Raw genomic sequence first — 23,464 nt, forward strand, 5'->3', positions numbered from 1 at the left:
ATGGATTGAATTGTGTCCCCCAAAATTCACATGTTGGAGTCTTAACTCACAGTAACTAAGAAGGTGACCGTATTTGGAGATAGGGTCTTTACCAAGTTGAAAATGAGGTCATTAGGGTGGGTCCTAATTGGTTATAACTGTTGTCTTATAAAAGGGAAATTTGGAGACAGACCATGCCTGCAGGTAGAACGACATGTGAAGATGGAGTCAGAGTGGGATGATGCTTTTGCATTTAGCCAAAGAACAGGGAAGAGTGACACCAACCACTAGAAGCTGGGGTGAACTAAGAGCAGATTCTTCCTCTCAGCCCTTGGAAGGAAACACTCCGCCAACAACTTGATATCACACTTCTAGATTCCAGAACTGAGATGATAAATTTCTTAAACCACCCAGTTTGTAGGAATTGTTAAGACATCCCCATCACCCCCTATTCCATCCCCTGCTCTCACTTCATACAGCACCCTGAAGGAGGGAGGAGTTCTGTTACTCTGCTAGAGCTTCAAAGGTCTTAGATGCTCAGGAAATATTCACTGGGCATTTGGTGACTGAAGGGCCACAGTGTGCCCTGTACTTTTAGGAGGTGCAGTGACATGTACCAATAATAACAGGCCAGGTCAACTTGTCACTTTCCGGAGAGCAGAAGCACAGCAGTCAACTCGCCACCACCCACTGGTCCAGGGGATTGGACCCAGGGCCTTGCACATGCTAGGCAAACGCCCTGCCACTGAGCTACATTCTCAGTCCTTGGATAGGTTTCTTGAATAGATGAATGAATAAATGAACCAAATAGCTTGGGCGAAGAAATCGCTTTTGGGGGAGAAAAATTACAATAACTGAACATGTATCAGTGGAAAGTGCTCAGTTTTGGAGTTTGAAATGGGCATGTTGGTCTCATTTATCAGTCACAAGCCTATTGATTATCAGGCAAGACACGACTTCTTCCAGCCACAGTTTCCTCATCTTTGAGAGAATCAAAGGCCATAACATGTGACGTACACAGAAGCAGTTAAAGTTCTTTTTTGTTTTCTCCCAACTCTGACAGTTCCTTGCCCTATCAACTGCTCCTAAACCGGTTATTTTCTCCAGATGCAGAAATCAGCACAGGAGTCGCCGCCTCGGGATGGCGGGAGTGAGAAGGATGGTAAACCACCGAGATGCATCTCAGTCCTCCGGGCCGCCTGGAGAGGCCCCGGAAATGCTGGAGCGGGCACCGCAGGGATCGGTGACGCACTTCCTGCGTAGGCTGGTTTTTTTTTTTTTTTTTCCTATCAAAGGACCTAGGGGGTGCCGGGGTATCCCCGGTGCTAGGCGAGTGCCTAGTGGACAGCGGACTGCGTGGAGTCGGGTGTGTGGGACACGATTGCCGTGAGCCCTCGCTTTGAGGAGGGCCCATGAGTTCCTTGGGTTTGCTGTCTTCTCATCTGAAGGCAAGACTCTGGGAAAGTCAGCAAGTGCCGGAAAAAGATGGGTTCGAGCTTGTCTGCCCAAAGGCGCGGATGGCCGCGAGATCCAGGGTCGCCGCGCAGCCCCTACCTGAGGGGCTTTTCATAGTGAAGGTGGAGGAAGACTCCCTCGGAGGTCGGGAGTCCGACCCGCCCGGGGCCTGGCAGGACCCCGAAACTTTTCGACAGCAGTTTAGGCAGTTGCGTTACCAGGAGGTGGATGGACCCGAAGAGGCGCTGAGTCGGCTCAGGGAACTCTGTCGTCGGTGGCTTAGGCCTGAGATGCGCTCGAAGGAGCAGATCCTGGAACTGCTGGTGCTGGAGCAGTTCCTGACCATCCTACCCCACGAACTCCAGGCCTGGGTGCGGGACCACTGCCCAGAGAGTGGGGAAGAGGCTGCGGCTGTGGCGCGGGCTCTCCAGAGAGCGCTGGGCGGGACCTCACTCCCGGTGAGAAGGGGAAAGGCCTGTTCTGGATGGTGGGAGTGTGAGGGATGCTCCGAGTGGCCGACATTCTTTCTCCCTTGTTACATTTTGTGTGAACTTTGTTTTATTTCCATAGCAAGCAGGGCCTAGTAAGGACTTAGCATCAAGCAAATTACTGGTTATCTATTGCAAGACACCCTCTTCTTTTACTGGACTGGAAAAGAATGATGTCAGGATGGAAAGCGGGCTTATGTCCTTAAACAACTTAGAACAGCAATTTCTCAGCATCTTTAATGTGAACATCCCGTTTTGCTTTTTAACAGCTTAGTTATCCCCGCCTCCCACAGTGAAGTTGGTTGTACTTTTTTATTTTTCAATTTGCAGACATTACTTGATATCAGTTGGGGAGTCGGAAGCTGCAGCAGTGGTGGGCTTTTTTAAATTTTTTTTTTTTTTTTAGTTGTAGATGAACACAGTAACGTTTATTTATTTATTTATTTATTTATTTATAGTGCTGATGATCAAACCCATGCCTCACACATGCCAGCCAAATGTTCTACCACTGAGCTACACCCCAGCCCACTGGTGGGTTTTTAGCGAAAGTATATTTGATGTAATAATGATTTGTGGATTACTGTTGGATTTGGGGGGGGGGGGTAGCTGATTGAACCCAGAGATTCTTTACCACTAAGTTTATCCCTAGCCCTTTTTGTTTTTTTCACTTTAGTCTCATAAGTTGCTTAGGACCTTGCTGTGTTGTCTCAAACTTGAGCAATCCTCCTGCCTCAACCTCCCTTTGAGTAGCTGGGATTATAGGGTGCCACAGTCCTTGGCTACTGTTGGACTTAAAATAAGCCTTGTTGCATTAAGGGATTCACTGGACCTAATTCTGTACCTTTATGGTACTTGCCATTGAATTCCATTTTGCTGCTGCAGGAATAAAGCCAAAGCTAACTAGTTCTAGTCATCACAGACATACCGCAGCCTGGCACAATATCACTTGCCTGTGATTCCAGTGATTCTGGAGGCTGAGGCAGGAGAATCGTAAATTCCAGGCTCTCTTGGCAATTTAGAGAGACCCTGTCTAAAAATAAAAAGGACTGCGGACTGTACCTCAGTGGTAAAGCTCCCTTGGGTTCAATTCCCAGTACCAAAAAAGAAAGAAAGAAAGAAAGAAAAATGGAGCAGTTGAGAATCAAATTTTTTAAAATATTTTTTCAGTTGTAGATGTACACAATATCTTTATTTATTTTTTTTATGTGGTGCTGAGGATGCCTCATGCATGCAAGGCAAGTGCTCTACCACTGAGCTGCAACCCCGGCCCTAGAATCAAATATTTTTGTGATAAGGTGTCATACATTAGCAGATCTTTGTTCATTGCTCTATGTCAGTCTTTTATGAATGACCTTACATTCTTCTGCACATTACTCCATATTTCTTTTCCACTAAAAGCAAAAAATGAAAAAGGGTATTTTGTTGTATGAGTATTGACACCATTGAACAACAAACCAGAACACTCCAGCTTTGGGGTTTTTTAATTCAATATTATTAGTTGTAGATGGACAAAATACCTTTATTTTGTTTATCTAGCTTAGTTTAGTTTTTTTTTTTTTTTTTTTTAATGAGGTGCTTGGGATAGAATCCAGTGCCTCATACATGCTAGCCAACCGCTTTACCACAGAGCCACAACCTCAGCCCTCCAGCTTTAGCTTTAAAGGTAGGAAGAAATGAATGTCACTGAAATCAGCAGGAGATTGACTTTATTACACAGTACTGGGTTTCCCAATCCTTAGAATCTTAAGATTTCCAGTACTGTGTTTGCAAAGCATTCTCTGAAGTTTCCATCTATATCTCTTAGGTAGTTTTTAAACACTGCCCACTCTGAAAATAAGTGATCATCTGTGTCATGGCAGCTTGCTATTAGGTTTTATTTTGTTTGTAATTATCCACAAGAATGAAAGTAGTAGCCAAAAGTCATTAATATTTGGTTTTAGCATATGGCCTTTTTAAAAAAAAAATACTTTTTAGTTGTATAGATGGACACCATATCTTTATTTATTTTTGTGTGGTACTGAGGATCAAACCCAGTGCCTCACACGTGCCAGGCAAGTGCTCTACCACTGAGCTACAACTCCAGCCCCTAGCATATGGCCTTTTGCAGCAATTGAAGACAAATAAAATCTAGTAGCTAAAAAATACCATGGCGGTGTCATCCTCTCTCATTTCAGAGATAAATATGAGGCACAGACATTTAGGGTCAAACAACTGTGTAAAATAGGAAAAGTGTCCATCTGGGAAAGAGGAGATCCAGATTCCGTAACCATATCTATCTGCTTAAAATGTGAGGGGGGTTCATGCCACAACCTGCACGGCCAAACCTTAGAAACTGGCAAGGACCAGTTGAGTGTTAAGAAAAACACAATAACACTTATAGAAAGCAAGCTGGGACCAGGTGGGACACCATCCTCTGCTGGAGGAACAGTGACCCAGAGCTAGTACAGCATGTTTATTATGTAGGTTTTATCATCAAAAGGTTATTTATGAGCTGGGTGTGGTGGCACACACCCTTAATCTCAGTGGCTCTGGAGGATCACAAGTTCAAAGCCAGCCTCAGCAACGGCAAGGTGCTAAGCAACTCAGTGAAATCCTGTCTCTAAATAAAATACAAAAAATAGAGCTGGAGATGTGGTTCAGTGGTCAAGTGCCCCTCAGTTCAATCCCCAGTACACACACAAAAAAAGATGATTTATGGGAAAGTTTCTGCAAAGCCTGAAAGTCATGGCACTTACAAGGCATTGTGGTTATCTTATTATGTCCAGAATTATTTATCCCTGGCAGCTGGTGTCTGAGATCAGGGTCAAGACTGATATAGTTCTGTGCCTTTACACAGAGCTTCCTCAGGCAGGATGTTGCCATAACAACTGGGCAATCTTGACCTGCATGTTTGCACAGAAAATTCCCAGTACAAGTGCATCCACAGCCACAAGGCAGTCAGAGACCATGATCCAAGTCACCGTTCTCTACAGGTTTATTTAACAGTGTCTCCTGCCTTTGATTCCTGGTCCACAGCTATATACTTATGTACATCTTATTTACAATCCTAATTATTTTTGGTTTTTCAGATGTTAAAATACAACTGTGTGGTAGACTCTTCAGAAGAATACTAGAAAAAATAGTACTAATATTCTGAAAGGTACTCCATTACTGGTTTTGAAATATAATTTGGAGACTATAGACAAAAAAAGAAAAAAGATGGCCATTTCATATTTTAGCATGATAACAGGCAGAGTTTCTTAACTTCAGCACTATTGACATTTGTTGCAATACTTATTTGTTGTAGGAGCTTGAAACTCAAGAATTTTTAGATTTTAGCCAGGTGCAGTGGCACACACCTGTAATCCCAGTGACTCAGGAGGCTGAGGCAGGAGGATCCCAAGTTCAAAGCCAACCTCAGCAATTTAGCAAGGCCCTAAGCAACTTAGCAAGACTCTGCCTCAAAACAAAAAGTAAAAACGGCTAGAGATGTGGCTCAGTGGTTAAACACCCTGGGTTCAATTACTGGCACCAAAAAAAAAAAAGAAAAGAAAAAGTTTCAGATTTTGAATTTTTAGATTAGGACTGCTCAGCCAGTAAAATTTATGCAAATATTCTAAAATCTGAACTCTAAACTCTCACATTTTTGCTCCCAAGCATTTCAGATACAGGATACTTAACCTGTAAATACACATAGGCATGGGTCGACATATATGTACATACACACAGTACAGTGAGTGGAAGAGCCTTGGAGTTAATTTATGACCCACACTAGAACTGGAAAAACATCTCCCTCACCACTTTTAGGATCTTCCCTTTCTATATATTGTGGCATTCACCCACAGAAGTAGTCAGCTTACATTTAATAAGCCATCTCAAAAGAGTGTCTTGTTGCATAATTATCTTATTATAAAGTAGCCAAGGGCAGAGAACTGAAAGGACTTAGCACCCTCTGGCTGAGGTGTGTCTTTTGCTCATAAGGAAACAGCATCTCAGAGTGTCAGCACTGGAATGTGAAACTTTCTGGTTATATATTTCTCATCTATATCAAGTTTCCGTTTTGATAAACCACAATGATATAACATGCATTAAGTATTTGCTCCTGCCTACCCCAAATTAGTGTAGGCAGTACACAGAAAAGCTTTTTAGGATTACAAGACAATGTCAATCCCTTCAAATCTCCCCGCTCAGTACAAGACTCATTGGCCCAAACTGAATAGCTATGGTTGGTTCTCAGTGCTTCCTCTTCTCAGTACTCTCTGGAGTTTCACCTCATATTCAGACTAGTGACAGTGCTTCCCAGGGACAGCAGGTATTGAATAGGAATCTCATGTTGTTCCAGGGATTGGTGACACTCAAGGATGTGGCCGTGTCTCTACCCTGGGAGGAGTGGGAGCAGCTGGACACAGCTCAAAGGGACTTCTGCAGGGAGAATGTACAGAAGGATAATGGGAGCACAGTCCTGCCTAGTGAGTGCTATTACTCTGCTGATTTATAATGTATGTAATTTGTGAAGGGCTCAGTTCACTGCATTTCCCGAGCCATTCTACCATGTACAGATGTGAGCCAAGAGCTTTAGAGTTTCTTCTGTGACCCAAGCAGGACTTTTCTATTCTCTGTTGCTAAGAGACAGATTCAGCTTTTTGGGGTGGTGGGTACCGGGGATTGAATTCAGGGATACTCGACAACTGAGCCACATCCCCAGCCCTATTTTTGTATTTTATTTAGAGACAGGGTCTCACTGAGTTGCTTAGTGCCTTGCTTTTGCTGAGGCTGGCTTTGAACTTGATATTTTCCTGCCTCAGCTTCCCGAACCACTGGGATTACTGGCGTGTGCCACCATTCCCGGCTTGATTCAGCTTTTTATTTTAGTTATTTTTAATACTTTACACTTAGAGAAAATATAAAAAGATAATGAGCAACTGTTTATTTACCACCCAGGCTTATCAAATCTTAATATTTGGCCATATTGATTTTGTTTTCTATTCCCCCAAGAAATAAGAAGTCATAGCTAAAGTGAAGCCTCATGTACCCTCCTTGAAGCTATTCCCCATGCTCTTTCTCCAGAGGTAACCAATATCCTGATTGTGGTATTTATCCTTTCCACACATGTTTTATATTCTTTATATACATGCAGTCACAGATCAGATATAATTAAGCTTTCTTTTAACACCTTATTTGCTGTGTGAAAACTCCAAAATTAACCTTCCATTCTGCCAATGGGCATTTAGGTGTCTAGTTTTTCACCATTACAATGTGACACTGAACATTCTTGTTACATCCCTGTATTCATATATGGGTGATTCCAAAGAGAATATACAGTATGCAAAGATGTATGCCCCTCTTGCTGTCCACAGAGCTTATCACCAATTTATATGCCTATAAGCCACTTATGAGAATTTTTCATTCTCTGCATTCTTGTCAACATTTGGTGAAATTGGCTGGTGGCATGACATCTTCACACAGCAGCCTGATTGTTCCTTTTCAGATGTTGGGTCATGTCACTCAGGACCTACAGTGGCTTTCATTTCATGAGGGTGAGAGCCATTGATTGTCCTTTGATGCTGGGAACCTTCCTCCTCTAGCACCCATCTTTTGGTCTCCCCACTGTCTGCAATCCACTCTGCTCTGACCACACTGCCTGGCTGAACTTGAATGTACCAGACATCCTGCCTCCTGGTCTGTGTAATGATTGCACCAATTGACTTCATTGCCTTGAATGTCCCTCCTCTGGATTTTCAGTAAAGCACACGCTGACTCAGCTTCAGGAATTTGCTTAAATAACTCCTTTTCAATGAAGCCTGATCCTGACTGCCTTGTTTAATGCTGCACTTTGCCTATCAAGCCCTCTCTTCCCACACTGCTGATACTGCTGATCTCTCAGCCTTTGTTTTTGTTTTTTGTTGTTTTGGGTATCAGGGATTGAACCCAGAGGTGCTTGCTTAACCACTGCGCAACATCCCCAGCCCCTCCCCACAACACACACACACCACCGCCCCACCCCACCCCGTATTTTTTTTTCCTTGAGACAGTGTCTTGCTAAGTTTCTAAGGCTGCTCGCTTCGGCAGCACATATACTAAAAAAGTTTCTAAGGCTGGCTTTTTAAATGTGTGGGCCTTCTGCCTCAGCCTCCTGAGCTGCTGGGATTACAGGCATGTACCATTGTGCCTGATATTTTTTTATACTAATCCTTTGTCATCTTGGCTATATAAGGTGGCTTGTCTTTTTACTGTGGCATCTTTTATTATATAGAATTTTAAAATTTTAATATAGGGAAATCTTTCAATGTTTTATTCTGTGCTTTATGTTTATTGAGTCTTTTAGATAAATATCAGACCCTTCTGAATCCAAATTTTAGCTTCTCATAGGCAACTATTTTCAAATCTTTTAACTATTGCTGAGGGTGTACATTGATGGTAGAGTACTTGCCTAACATGCCCAAGGCCCTGCATCCAATCCCCAGTCTTGCAAAAATTAAAAAAAAAAAAATCTTTCAGCTAGCCACTCAGCTATTTATTTTTATATTTCTAAATAAGATGCTTGTACTACTAACCCCCCCTCCCACCAATTTCGATTATTGTCTCTTGGCTGCCTACTGGGGAAAATGAAGAATTTTGTTCCCCCTGCATATGTATATTTAGTGGTCCATAATTCTCTACAGTTAAATTAGCCTTTTATAGTTTATAATTATAGTTAAATTAGTATACCATACTTCAGTATTATCTATATTCACCTATGTGTCTTTTCTGTTGCAACTTTTTGTTTCCCTGGAGTTAATAATGCCTCATTTTGCATTTCCTAGTTTTCTTTTTTTTTAATTTTTTTTTATAGAGAGAGAGAAGAGAGAAAGAGAGAGAATTTTTTAATATTTATTTTTCAGTTTTTGGTGGACACAACATCTTTATTTTATTTTATGTGGTGCTGAGGATCGAACCCAGCGCCCCGTGCATGCCAGGTGAGCGCGAAACCACTTGAGCCACATCCCTAGCCCATCTTTTTTTTTTTTAATATTTATTGTTTAGTTGTTGTTGGACACAATATCTTTATTTTATTTATTTATTTTTATATGGTGCTGAGGATCAAACCCAGGGCCTCGCACATGCTAAGTGAGCGCTCTATCACTGAGCCACAATCACAGCCCCGCATTTGCCTAGTTTTCTATTGATCATTAGGTCATGGATGTGCTCCCAGTTTTATTTTTCCCCTTGCAGAGATCCTCCTCAAAGCTTCCTCTGCTCTGGTATGAACAGAATGCTTCTTTCCCAGGCCTGTTACACAGCTTTTGTCCTAGGATTCCCTTCATCATTTTCCTGGAAATTCCTTTTCTCTTTACTGGATTCTGTAATATTTTCTTCCTTGGTATATCCCCTTGATTTGGTAGAGAACATCTGCCAGAGAACATATACTTAGGAACTAAATCTTTGGAAACTTGGCATGTCTGCAGATATCTTTATCTCTCTCACACATTTGGATCAGAGTGTGATGCTTTGGTTGAACATGTTTCCCAAATATTACAGTTGGAAATTTAATCCACAAACTCAGCCTGGTAGTATTTTGAATTGGGACCTTTGGGAGGTGATTAGGAATAGATAAAAGTCAAGAGGGTGGGGCCCCCATTGGTGGGACTGGTGGCTTTATAAGCAGGGGAAGAGAGACCTGAGCTGACAACATGCTTGCTGTCTCGCCATGTGATCCCTCTGCCATGTAATGATGCAGTAAGAAGGGCCTTGCTGGATGCCTGCACAATACTCTTCAGTTCCCACCCTTAAGAACTTTGAGTTAAATGAGTCTTTGCTTTTTGTAAACTACCCATCTCAGGTAGATATATGGCTAGGTATTTCAGGTTAGAAATAATTTTGAAGACAGTTAATTTTCTATCTAGTTTGTCATGTTGCTTTTGAGAAATTCTGATGCCATTATACTATTTTATCTTTGATGTGTATTTTCTTCATGTTTTTCATCTTTTTGTATATTATGACATTTTGACATCTTAAAATCTTTCTGACTGAGAAAGAGATTGCCAAGGGCTAGCCATTCTGAAAGACAGCAAAGAATTCAGCCAGGAGCATGCCTTTGCTGTGCAAATTAACCAACCCCGAACTCCAACCCAGATCCCCCTCCGTCTGGTCCACACAGCCTAGACAGCAGTATTCCAATGCCTCAGTCATCCCAGAGTCTGGTACCAGGCAATAAAGGATCACCTTTATGGCTTGGAGCCCTGCTAAATTATTCAGAACAGCCAGCCCTCGCCAGTTCACCCTGCCTTTCTTACCTTTCTTGTCCAATAAGTCATGGCTTAGGTTCTCCCTTACTCCTATCTCTTCTGCCTCTGCCACTGCTGCCTTCCTATGTGGCTTACATGGCTTGGTGTGCCTCCTGTCCTTAGGACTGTGAGTATAATAAACTGTTTCCTAGAGCCTCTCCTCAGTCTTCTCTTGTGGCCACACCTGACAAGCATATAAAAGAACACAGCACAGTGTGTGATCTGTCTTGGGTGGAGACATTTAGGTGTTTTCCTTTGTATGCCTCAGTGTGAGATGTATTTTTTAAAATATTTTTAGTTGTAGATGGACACAATACCTTTATTTTATTTATTTTTATGTAGTGCTGAGGATCGAATCCAGTGCCTCACACATGCTAGGCAAGCGCTGTACCACTGAGCTACAACCCCAGCCCGAGATGTATTTTTTTAATTCATTGTTCTGAGTAGTTGGTGGGCCCTTATAACAGAAGCTCTGGGGCTTGGGTTGGGGCTGGGTGGTAGAGCACTTGCCTTGCACATGTGAGACCCTGGGTTCTATCCTCAGCACCACATAAAAAATAAATAAGTGAAATAAAGGTGTTGTGTCCAACTACAACTAAAAAATAAATATTTTAAAAAATAATATAGAAGCTCATGTCTTTGAATTGTGAGAAACATTATATGTCTTTTATCTATTTATTTTTATATCAACTTTTCCTTTTCTGAATTTATTTTTGTTGCCCCACCCCTGCCCCCAGTACTTCAGATTCAATCCTTTCTTGTCAGCCCTTCCAAATGTACCTTTCACAAATAATGACATATCACTGCAGTGGAGTGGGGCTAGGGAAGAAGAGCTGGGTTGGTTGACAAAGGCATGAGTATAAAAGGAAAGATATGGGGTTTGCACTGGCAAATATGAGCATATCAGACAGGTTAACTAAATAACTTCACCTAAGGAATTTAATGGAAAATACTTAAAAGGGGGCTGGGGTTGCTTTTTTGCTAGTACTTGCTTGTTTTGCTATATTGCACAGAGATGAAATGAATGGTAGCAGTTTGTACTTTAATGTTTCAGGTTTGGAAACTAAAGCTGAGAACAAAGAGTTGATTCCAAAAGAAGAAATTTTAGAAGAAGCAGAGCCACAGGTGTGGCTACAAGAAGTTTCTCAGGGGAAGGCCTCCCTGTTTTCTAAGTGTTACAATATGTGTAAGGACAGAGTAGAAAAGCACCCGAGAGACCCTGTGTCATTGAAACTCAAAAATTCTGAAGAACAAGGACTCAGATCAAGAACTAGCATCTCAGATCTCAACAGCAGTGGTTCCACAGAAGAGAGAGTCTCCAAAAATAATGAATTTGGGAATAGTGCTAAAAGTTCCAGCTTTGTCCTTGGTCAGCACATCCAGACATCACTGAGGCCAGTTGATGGTGAGGAACAAGGGAACAAGTGCAAAGAAAGTTTTGATCAGGTGAAACATCACATAGCGAAACCTCACAACTCTGTTGACAGTGAGACCCAGAGATGGCTCCATGAAGAAAGACCTTATAAATGTGATCGCTGCGAGAAGAGGTTCAAACAGCGCTCAGACCTCCTGAAACACCAGAGGATTCACACAGGTGAGAAACCCTATGAATGCCAAGAATGTGAGAAAAGCTTCAGACAGAGTGCTGCCCTGATTAAACACCAGAGGACACACACAGGCGAGAAGCCATATACATGCTTGAAGTGCGGGGAACACTTCAGACAGAGCTCGCATCTCAATCAGCATCAGAGAACCCATGATGGAGAGAAGTTTTGTAAATGTGAGGAATGTGGGGAGACCTGCCATGTTTCTAACCTTTTTAGACATCAGAGACTACATAAAGGGGAGAGACCCTATAAATGTGAAGAGTGTGAGAAGAGCTTCAAACAGCGCTCAGACCTCTTTAAACATCAGAGAATCCACACTGGGGAGAAACCTTATGGATGTTCTGACTGTGGGAAAAGCTTCAGTCAGAGTGCAACCCTCATTAAACACCAGAGAACTCATACTGGAGAAAAACCTTATAAATGTGTTGAATGTGGGGAAAGCTTTAGACAAAGTACACACCTTGTCCGACACCAAAGGATCCATCAAGGTAAAGTCCCATCACTTTGAAATGTTTTGCTCACTTGGATTTATTTTCGTGTCCAGAAACTATATTCTTTGGCATTTGGAGCATTCAGTCATTCATGAATCCTGTTTCTGCAGGCATCCCACACAGGGTACATTCAGTCCAGCTTGAGTCTCAAGAAATACTTATGATGGAGAACTTCTGTGAAGGAGGAATGAATATAAACCCTCCAAAAGATTTGTACTTTTTGACAAAATCTTTCCCGTTTCAATTACTTCTCTACTTCCCTAAGAATTTGGGCCCTTGGAATTGTCTTGCTCTTTAGATAGTGAAAGAATTTCAACTACTTCATAATTCTAAAAATACTTGGTAAATTTCAACACATACATGAGACACTAGTTTTTACATTTTAAGATTGTGTATAGCCCTCTTTCTTTCCCATTCTAGGAGTCTTGATTTCTTTTAAAACAAGAAAAAAAATCATTACAAACACACACACTTCTGGCACAGTATCCTTTTAACAGTTTATTGAATAGGGTTCATTATTTGATAATTTTTGGTTTCTGAAAAAGGTTATCAGTAAACCATCACTGAACTGTACATGTATGGGCTCTTGTAATACCAAAAAGCCTAAAGCATTTTTCCTGAGGAGGCTTCTTATAGTGTGGAACATAAAGAAGTGCTCCTGTGGTTTTCCTTGGGGTCTTCAAAAAGAGAGGGCCCTGAGGACAGAGCTGCTTATTTTGTTAATAGCAGTATTCATTGGCATTATGTAATACTCTGCATTTCTCCATCAATTTCCAAGCACCCCTCCAAGGAATTAAGAACTTACCTTGGGCTGGGGCTGTACCTCACTGGTAGAGCATTTGCCTAGCATGTGTGAGGCACTGGGTTCAGTTTTCAGCACTGCAAGTAAATAAACAAACAAACAAGTATCAATCAACAGTTAAAAAGAAAAAAAAAAGAAGAACCTACTTCATCCCATTTACAAAGGAAGAGAGAAAGGTAGGTTCACATCAACACTTGAGAACTCAGGAGGTCTCAAGGCTTGCCCAGTCAGTGCAAGGTTATATCTATAGCTGAGTATGTGTCCTCCATCCCATAATTGACTTACTCTGCCCTTTACTCCAGCTGGATCCTCTGCAGTGGTGGGCTGTGGACCCCAGGAGTAGCAGCAGAGGATCAGTGAGCGCATGCACCCCCACCGTGACAGAGAATATGAGCTGCAAGTTTTCAAACTTGATTGCTCCTTCACTTCCCAGCACTTTTTTTACCCCTGTATCCAGATGGAGGAAGGACATTGGGTTGGCTTTAACATACCTGTTAGGTTCAACTTGAGGCACACAAGTATTTGGTGAGAGAAAGGTAATAGCTAGGCATGGTGGCACACACCTGAAATCACAGCCACTCAAGAGGCTGAAGCAGGAGGATGACAAGTTCAAGGCCATCCTAGCAACATATCAAGACCCTGTCTTAAAAAGGCCTGGAAATGTAGATCAGTACTAGAGCATTTGCCCAGCTTATACAAATGTATCTAATCATCTTTCTAGCTCTGTGTACTCAAAACAAATACTGCATCAATTTTTTTTCAAATTCTTTGAGAACCTTGACTCTTAAATATATTTAAGAATATAAGCACCTTACTGGGTTTTTGGGAAAATAATAAAGGACAATTCCACATGATCAACCTATTATTGGCATTTGATGGTATTTGCCTGTGATTTTTTTTCTGTGTATTTTGGATGATAAAAACCATAGTGCATTTATATCCTTAACATTTTTTCTTAAGGATCTTGTCTTCAGGTTTTCATAATCTTTATGTTTAATGGCTATGTTATTTTCCAATTAGGGAATATAACAATTGAAATTTTATTAAATAGTTCAGGCATTTCTCAGTTTTTATTGTTGATATGCAAAGTGCATACCTTACTGAAAATAGATCAATGACTTGCCCAAAAGTTTACATCTTTCCTGGAAGTCACCTATTTATACTGTAAAATTTATGTTTGATTTTCTCTTAGTATTTTGGGGTTTTGTGTATGTTTGTTTTGGTACCAGTGATTGAACCCAGGGGCACTTAGCCACTGAGCCACATCCCCAGCCTTTTTCATATTTTTTATTTTGAGACAGGATCTCACTAAGTTGCTTAGAGCCTCAATAAGTTGCTGAGTCTGTTTTTGAACTTTCCATCCTCCTGCCTCAGCTCCCCAAGCTGCTGGAATTACAGGCGTGTACCACCAAGTATTTTTGTCTCATAATTGCCTGCCTTGTCATTCCCCCTTTATTTCCTCCAGCTGAGAAGCACTGGCGAGTGGAGAAGCCAACTTTGAGAAGAAAGCTATATTTGAGAATGGTAGGGAGCAAGGCCTTGGCCATTATGGGTATGGCCAAAGCTCACCTGGTAATTGACATGGTGCGAGCTGAGTACTAGTCAAGACCAGGTGACAACATGGGATATTTTAGTCAACCCTAATATATAAAAAGTCTGATGAAATGAAAGCATCTACCAAATTTTATCTTTATTTTTAACTGTTTAAGACAAATATCGCAAACACACACACACACACACACACACAAAACAAACAAAAAAAAACGCTTCACTGGTCTTTTCAAGAAAACATGCCTTTCTATTCAGTGGAATGGTCCATCATGGATGCCAGGCTTCTTTGCCCAGGGTTAGACACCTTCACTGACTGAGCTGACAGTTGCCCAGTCTCTCCAGGCCTGGAGGACAGTGGGTTCAGCTCAATACCCAAACAAGAATGCCACAGTTTGACCATTTCTTCCCTGTTCTCAGGGAGCTAGTTTTGAGCTCTAGTCATATTGACAAATGGTAAAAAAAACACAAACATATACTGTCATTCCCATCGCCAATTGGAACTCTTCCCCTACACCCACCTTCAGTTCTGGGGATTGAACCCAGGGATGCTCTACAAGTGACCTAAGCCACCCAGCCCCCCCCTTTTTTTTTTATTGAGACAGAGTCTCACTGAGTTGCCCAGGCTGACCTCAAACTTGTGATCCTCCTAAGTGACTATAATCACAGCTATTACCACACACTGCTGCCAACCTGAACTTTTAGTTGGCATCTGTCTAGCTTCTTGGGGCGGCGGGTGGTGGGGTGGTAAGGCTAACCCCACTCTAAGCCCTCTTGAGATGGAATTCTCTTCTCCCAAGCAAGTTAGTTCAGCAAGGCTTCCGACCATCCTTATCCCTCCCTCCTGTGTCCAGGGAATTCTGCTAAATGTTCTAATTTTATAGGGACCATTTACAAAGGTCCATGTAACTTAATTGTAAGAAATGGCACTAAAAAGCTCCCATTTTCCTACTGTTTGCCCACAAGAAGTCCTTGGGTCCTCTCTGCCACTGCTATCAAGTAAACCTTTCTGCAGCAGGAATAGTCTGTATCTGTGCTGTCCTTAAAATGTGGCTATTAAGAAGTCTAGTTTTAGTTTTATTTAATTTTAATGACTAAACAGCCTCGTATGGCTAATGGCTAGCATACGGAACAGTGCTGCTCTGCATATCCTTGTGACAGAGCTGGCACTAAGCCTGTCTCATGTTTTCCCAGGATCCTGTGTTATACCTCTCTGCTTAAAGTTGGTGGCTCGTGCACCTGATCAGAATGGACTTAGCAGCTTGGACCAGCCTGCTGTGTGCTCAGGCTTGGGAATGCTTTCATTAGGCCCCCATCTCCCAAGGTGGTGACAAAGGGAGCTTGTTTACTCCTCATTGGCTTACTACCTCCTCCTTCTGACATCTCAACTATTCTGCTTAGGGATGTACAATGTGGCAAATCTTTCCTCTTGCTGTTCATGCTGGCCAGCATAAATATACTGGTTAGGTATTTTTGAGCCAAATATACAGTCATAATTTTCCTCCCACAAAGAAGTAAGAGTTCCCAAGAATATGGGGTGCCACTTGCTTGTGAAAGTGTAGCAAAATTCCACCTGCATCCTCTTAGGGTCCCTGCTGGGCCCAAGAAGTAGTGACAGATTAACAGGATACAAATTCATTTACTACAAATTTTACATAGTACAAGAACTTTCATAAGTAAATGACCTAAAGAAGCAGTTACTTTTATACTCAATTAGAGTACTAAATTGTCAAGAGGCAAATAAGATATGGGGGGAGTGGTTACATATAGTTATTTTAGTAAGAGCTGCACAGAATTCTCAGTCTTGACTTTCCATCTTGATGACAAGATGTACAGAAAGGACAGCTTCTATATAGGAATTTAATCTCTTTTTAAAAAACAACATAAAGATGAGAGTGATCTTCTTGCATCTGCTGGTTTCAAAAGCCATTCGCTTAAATAGTTAAATATTCCAGAGTGGTATATTTTTAATGCTCATTCTCACTAGAACTTTTTAAAATTTTTTATTTTATATGCTAAATAAGAAGTTATGGGGGGCTGGGGTTGTGGCTCAGTGGTAGAGTGCTCGCCTAGCATGCACGAGGCACTGGGTTCAATCCTCAGCACCACATAAATGTAAAATAAAGATATTGTGTCCACCTAAAGCTAAAAAATAAATATTTAAAAAAAGAAGTTATGGAATTGGTAGAAGAAAATAAAATCAAGCAAAAACTAAAGATTGTGTACTATAAGAGGATCTAAACAGCAACAATTTTTAATATAGACCTAGGTCTGTTTAGGATATCAAAATAATAGGATATAAAATTAAAAATTTCAAAAGGATTTCTCTTATGGCTGAGCTCTAGGGAGAACTCTACAGTCAGCAACCTATTTATCTTGTCAGAATGTGCTGGGAGCAAATGTGGAAACAACAAATTTTGAGTATAGCAAATTACTTGTGGAGGAGGTGTTAAAACTGGTGAAGGCAGTACAAGATGGAAAGGGGACAGCAGATAATAAGGCAGCTACACAGGAGTAGCTGAGTGTACTTCCATGGGGAAACTTGAAACAAATCCTCCAGTGATATTCCACCCAAGGGAAGAGGATGAGCCTGATTTACATTTCCATCAGTGACTAGTTGAGGGTTGCATGCAGGATGCATTATGCCCTCCAAGCAAGAAGATGCAGACACTGCAGTGTCATATGAAGCACACAGAAGGGGTGAATCCAGAAGGGCAGGGATGGGACACCAAAAGCATCTGCTACAAACACCAACTTAGAACTCAATAGACTGAGCCTGGTGCAGTGGCACACGCCTGTAACCCCAGCAGCTCAGGAGGCTGATGTAGGAGGATTGGTAGTTCAAAGACAGCCTCAGCAACTTAGTGAGGCCTTAAGCAACTCAGGAAGACCCTATCTCTAAATAAAATATAAAAAGAGATGAGGATGTGGCTGAGTGGTTAAGCACCCTGGCTTCAATTAATAGTACCAAAAAAAAAAAAATTCAGTAGAATCTAGTAACATGCTAATTTTTTATGGTGTCATTTTTTTAATACTTTTATTTTTTTAATAGTGATTTTTTTTAATATTTATTTTTTAGTTTTCGGCGGACACATCTTTGTTTGTATGTGGTGCTNCCTCACTAAGTTTCTTAGGGCCTTGCTATGTTGCCATGGCTGGCTTTAAACCTGCAATTCTCCAGCCTCAGACTCCCTAGCTGCTGGGATTATAGGCATGCACCACTATGCCTGGCTGTAAATCATGGCTACAGCAGGAAAATAAGGTACACATAGGAAAACCACTTCAGTTCTGTTTATTACTTTTCATGAAACTTGTTATATATACTTGCAGTAGATGATAAGTTCTGGTCTTTAAATGACAGCTCTTCTGATACCATCATGTACATCCCTGTCCTTTGTGTGTACCCTGATGCTTAATAAAACTTATTCGCCAAATGAAAGATTTACCACACATGTCACATCTATAAGGTCTCTTTCCAGTGTGAATGATCTCATGTTGATTAAGATTTGTCTTGAAACTAAAAGTTTTTCCACATTCTGTACATTCAAAGAATGCCTCCTTGGTATGGATTCTCTGGTGCTGAAGGAGATCCACATTCACTACACTTACAGAGTTTTGTTTACTATGAATCTGTTGATGGCTCCTAAGGGTGGAAAACCGACCAAAGGCTTTTCCACATTCAAGGCTTTTATGTGGCTTTTCTCCACTATGGATTAACTGATGCCGAATAAGGATTGAATTCTAGCTAAAAGTTTTTTCACATTCTCCACATTTATAGGGTTTTTCTTTGGTATGAATCCTCATGTGTTCAACAAGATATGCAAGCTGACGGAAACACTTTCCAAGTCATGACAAGTTACGTGGGTTTTTTTGCAGGTGACTTTGTTTATGGTCAATAAGAGTTGACCGTTGTTTGAAGGTTTGCCCACATATGGAACATTCAAAGGGATTCTCTAAAAAGTGAATTCTTTGCTGTTTATCAAAATTTGCCTGATGCCTAATGTTTTTTCCACATCATTCATAAGGCTTTGCTCTTTTAAGAATATGCTCATACCTCAAAAATAATGACCTTGGGTTGAGTTTCCCACATCTGCCCTGTTTCTTCCATGTTCGAGCATTCTGATGTTGAATAAGATCCAGGTTTTCAAGAAAGTCTTAATATCCATTGCTACTACTGGGGAGTACAAGCTTGCTACTGTCCACAACTTCATTACATCTATATAACTTTTCTGAAAATTTCTTGGTTATTTCCTGCATTACCAGTGATGGCTCATACGACTCTAAATCTTCAGAAATTTTTTGCTGTGTAGTTGGCTTTTTCATCTTGTAACTGGCTCCAGGACCTAGCCAAATACAAGGAAAGACAAATGATGTTTTCTACCACTGAAGAGACAGAAGGAAAAGCAGCCAACTGTTTGGGATAATAGACAAGCAAATGATGCTGAGAAGTGCTCATTTGTTTACGTCATTCTACCCAAGAGGACAAAATTCTAAATTCCATAGGACTCTGCTGTTAGAAAGAGCTCTTGGTATCAGCAGACCCACTAAAACCACATAAGTATATGCCAAAGAATGTGTGAACAAAAAAGTCCATCATGAACTGGGGCTATAGCTCAGCTGATAAAATGCTTGCCTTGCATGCACAAAGCCCTGGGTTCAATCTCCGGTACCATCAAAAAGAAAAAAAAGTCCATCAAGATGACAGAAAGCAACGTTATGGGTACTCAGTAGTGTCTCATAAATGTAGTTTTGAGAGGCAGCACCTTATATTCTAGATAGGCATGCTTTTAATACTTCTGGATGGAACTCCATCTGGAGCCTCTTTGGTTGTCACAAAAGGGGTAGGTGCTATAATTAGCATGCAGTGGATAGAGACCAGGGACACTGCTTAACAAGCAGCCTTCCACAAAGAACTGACCAGCTAAAAATGGCAACAATGTTGAGAGTGAGAAAGCTTGAAGCAGAGGGCAGAAGCAGAAAGAGGAGATGTATCAAGAAATACTGAGGGAATAGGAAAACAATACTACAGCAAGAGAGCAGGAAACGGTATGGGGAATGGATCAGAGGGGTGGGATGAAGGTCTCTGGGAGGAGCATGAGAGCTGCCATTTAGCAAACACCAGGCAGCTGTTTCAGAGAAGCCATTCCATATTGCAGCAGAAAGAGGATGAGCTTCTCAGACTTGGAATTCAAATCTCAACTGTGAACCTTCTCACTATGTGAGAGACATCTTCTCTTTCCCATTTCTTTATCTGGAAGAGGCGGGTGATGATCATCCTACCACCTTCCCAGGGCAGTAGCAATGAGGAAGTGGGTATAATATATGCTGCACATTTGGCACACAGAAGCAGCTCTTTAGCATGCCTTCCCTTTCTCTTCACTACTTCTCTTGCCTCGGCATCCTCCTCACCCACCTGGGCAAGCACCACTAGAAGCTTTCCTGATCCCAGCACTCTGCAGATCCCAGATCCATGGCTCGTCCCAGTTTTCCAGCTGACAGATCACCTCAGGTTTGGGAAACCAAAATCCTACTCATGGAGAAGTAAATGGGAGGTGGCTGTTAATAAACTGCAGAGAGATGTCCCAGGGCTCAGTCTTGCCCCTCTGAGTCCACAATGACAAGCAGAAATAATAATAATAATTAAAAGTGCTAATGAGAACATAAATTGATGCAATCTTTGTGAAGACTGGCAATCTTTATTGAAAGCCTGAACAACATTCATGCCCTTAGATAGCAATAATTCACTCTTAGAAATACACCCTAAGGGGGGGCTGGGGATGTGACTCAAGCGGTAACGCACTTGCCTGGCATGCGCAGGGCACTGGGTTCGATCCTCAGCACCACATAAAAATAAAAAATGTTGTGTCCACCGAAAACTAAAAAATAAATATTAAAAAATTCTCTCTCTCTCTCTCTCTCTCTCTAAAAAGAAAGAAAGAAAAGAAATACACCCTAAAGAAATATTAGGGAAAAGATGAACATACCAGAGATGTTTGACATAGTGCTCCAGCAGTGTAAAACTGCAAATTAACTGTGTTTAATAGAGAGACTGAATATAAATAAAGTATAGCATGTTAATACAATGAATTCCTAAGTATTAGGCAGATATTAAAAATCCATGTGTTCCCTTACTAACCTAGGAAAATGTTTGCTGTGTGTGTGTGTATGTATGTGTGTGTATTTATTTATTTTGGTATTATTTCTTTATTAATCCCCCAGAGATTAAACCAGCATCCCCAAGATAAAAAACCCAAACAAGGCTATTTGAGCATTCTTTTTTTTCCCCCACTATAAAGCTTTCCTCTGCTGTCTTTGGGGCTCTGCCCACCTCAGTGCTAGTGGTTGACTTCCTTGTTGGAGGAAGCTCTGAATAAAGAGCCATTGCTTCCTCTCATTTGAGTGATATTTATTTACTTCCACATCACACAAACAATTTCAGGAGATCATTGAAGAGTCCAGGCTGCATATAAACAACGAGGCTATTATAGTATTCAATATTGTTTGCTCAATATTGAATCATAATTCAGTATTGTTACTCTCAGGGATACAGATAATTCTAATTTTTTGTGGTTTTTTTTTCTGTTTTCAGAATTCCTCAGTAAACTTAATGTTACTTTCATCAAATAAATACACTTAGATAAGAAATAGGTTTTATCATTTTTTTTTCTTTAGTCACTTGAACCATCAGTGGACTCTTCACCAAATCTAGCCATCTAGCTCTTTAGGCAGTAAGATCACATCTGGTAACATCATATTTGTATTTGTTTTTCTACATGTAGTTATGTATTGCCAACCACGTTCCCACTGCCAACTCTAGCCACTAAAACCACCTGTGCCAGCATACAAATGCTAAAATAAATTTAGTGAGGGGGGAAAAAACTTTCTATCCTTATCACAAAAGAAAAAGAGAAAGAAAATGAATTGGTCAATAAAATTCCCCCTTGTGCTGGGTGAGTTGGCATCCATGATTATCACTTTGTTACTTAAAGTCAATTTCAAGCGAAACTGGAAAAACATCAGAAATTGGGGAAGGGGAAGCCAACCATGGCGATATTGGGGATACCCACATTCCCGCTAGTGTAGTGATTTGCTAGAAGGAACTGAGGACTACACAACAGAAATAACAGACTAGCCTGCTCACCACAGGTGACGATATAAATTCATCTTCAAGCCGCTCATACAGCCCACGTACCCTAAAAGCGTTTTTGGAAGACCCCCACACAAACCCTCGCCCTTTCCCCATCCCCTTAAACAAAGTCATTTCAAAAACTGTCCTGATCTGTGGCTCCAAGACTGGGACAGAGGCCTCCTCCCTTGCATCATCTAAACTGCATTTGTTGAATAGCTACTGTGAAGACGGTGCTCAAGAAAAATCAAATAGACGCACGGTTTGCGTACAATCCTCGGCCAACCACCCAAACACCACGGAACCAAAACTTAGAATCACCCTGATTTCCCCAAGATGCTAGCACTACATGAACAAAACCCGCTTTTCTTGTCCGCATGAAAAGGCCAATCAACTTCAGAGGGTAGGCTTACGCACGTCTCTACCTGCCCTAAGCGGTGCAAGTTTGTAACAGCCACTTAACAACAAGATCACTGCACCTGCTCGTTGATGCTTCAGAAGCTGCAACCGCATACTGTTCCTTTGTGTGCACAATGTACTTTGAGCTGGTGTTAACTTTGGGCAGACTCTAAAATGCTACTGCATCATGATGTGAGCACCTTGGATTTAAAATCGCGTTTCGCTTTTCCCCATAAGAAAACCACTGTGTGCAAGAAGCAGTCATTCATCGGATTTTGTTCCTCCTTTTCTGCAGGAAAGCTGCTGAAAGCTAGCGCCACAGACCTCAGAGACCCTGCGCAAACGCCCTGGAGCTTTCCCTGATGGCCGGGGGTCTTCGCTCAGCGGCACCCATAGCTCTCCTCACACTAGTTTCTTTCAAACCTCCGCTCCTCCGACATTCCACCCCGCCGCCTTCTCCAGGAAGTCCTCCGCGCGGTGCACTGGGACCACCTGCTACGGCCATGAAACCTGGGCTCCGTCTCTTCGGGTTCCCAGGCTCGACCAGGAGTCCCCTCCCTTGGCGAGCCCCACCAGAGAAAAAGGTCCCCTGACCCGGCCTCAGGAACGTCCTGGGCGCTTTCGCCCACCCACGCGCACGGGCCGGGCTCCGAGTCCCTACCAGCGTCCATTCTAGGACTGCGGTTTGCAGCTCGCTGGTCGGGACAGGAGCGCGGCGGCCTTGCGTTTGCCAGGACCAATCAACAGCAGAAGAAGCCCCAATTCTGTCATGTGACCGCAAGGCCCCGCCCCACTTCATCTGACTCTCACCGGCGTCCCGCAGCGGGTTTTCGGCTTCTTTGATCCCGCAGGGTGGCTGGGTCCTACGTGCTGCTGGGTATCTTTTTGGTCTGGGGAACCCAGGGACGTTTTACGACGGAGCTGAATCCCTAGTTCTTTTTATTCTGGAAACAGAATCTTCCTAAGTTACCGAGGGTCTCGCTAAATTTCTGAGACTGGCTCGAACTTGGGATCCTCCTGCCTCAGCCTTTGGAGTACCTGGGATTACAAGAATAAAGGGTGCAAACCACGCCTGGCCGAAAACTTCATTTTTCAGAATTGCCAAACTGCTAAATTTTAGGATTGGCCACATAAATTTGCATGAGACATCGAGCATCAAGCATATTTGAGCTTAGAAGTTGGGTTTAAGAAAAAAATAAAAGAAGTTGAGTGTAAGATCATAGCTGTTGAAGTTCAGGCACGTCATTATCCGGGGCTACTTGTTGACTTCGGGCTGCAGCCCAGTGAGCAGCGGCTTCAGCTTTCACCAAATTTAGGTAGAAGCTG

General features: G+C 42.0%; 1 protein-coding gene across 2 annotated transcripts; it reads left to right on the plus strand.

Moving 5' to 3' along the window:
• Window positions 1-1,239: 1,239 nt before the first annotated feature.
• Znf394 (zinc finger protein 394) lies at window positions 1,240-23,207 on the plus strand. Of its 2 annotated transcripts, none has more exons than XM_048785205.1 (4): window positions 1,240-1,892; window positions 6,244-6,370; window positions 11,220-12,260; window positions 12,374-13,927. In XM_048785205.1, exons 1-4 carry the CDS (start codon window positions 1,392-1,394, stop codon window positions 12,559-12,561), a joined length of 1,857 nt encoding a protein of 618 aa, XP_048641162.1. In that variant the 5' UTR covers window positions 1,240-1,391; the 3' UTR covers window positions 12,562-13,927. The 2 variants fall into 2 exon arrangements, with proteins under 2 accessions (XP_048641162.1, XP_015357444.2); XM_015501958.2 differs by lacking the exon at window positions 12,374-13,927 and adding an exon at window positions 22,434-23,207 and having other exon boundaries at window positions 1,241-1,892.
• The last annotated feature ends 257 nt before the right edge of the window (window positions 23,208-23,464 follow it).

Source organism: Marmota marmota, unplaced genomic scaffold, assembly GCF_001458135.2.
Source record: "Marmota marmota marmota unplaced genomic scaffold, marMar, whole genome shotgun sequence".
Classification (NCBI taxonomy): Eukaryota; Metazoa; Chordata; class Mammalia; order Rodentia; family Sciuridae; genus Marmota; species Marmota marmota.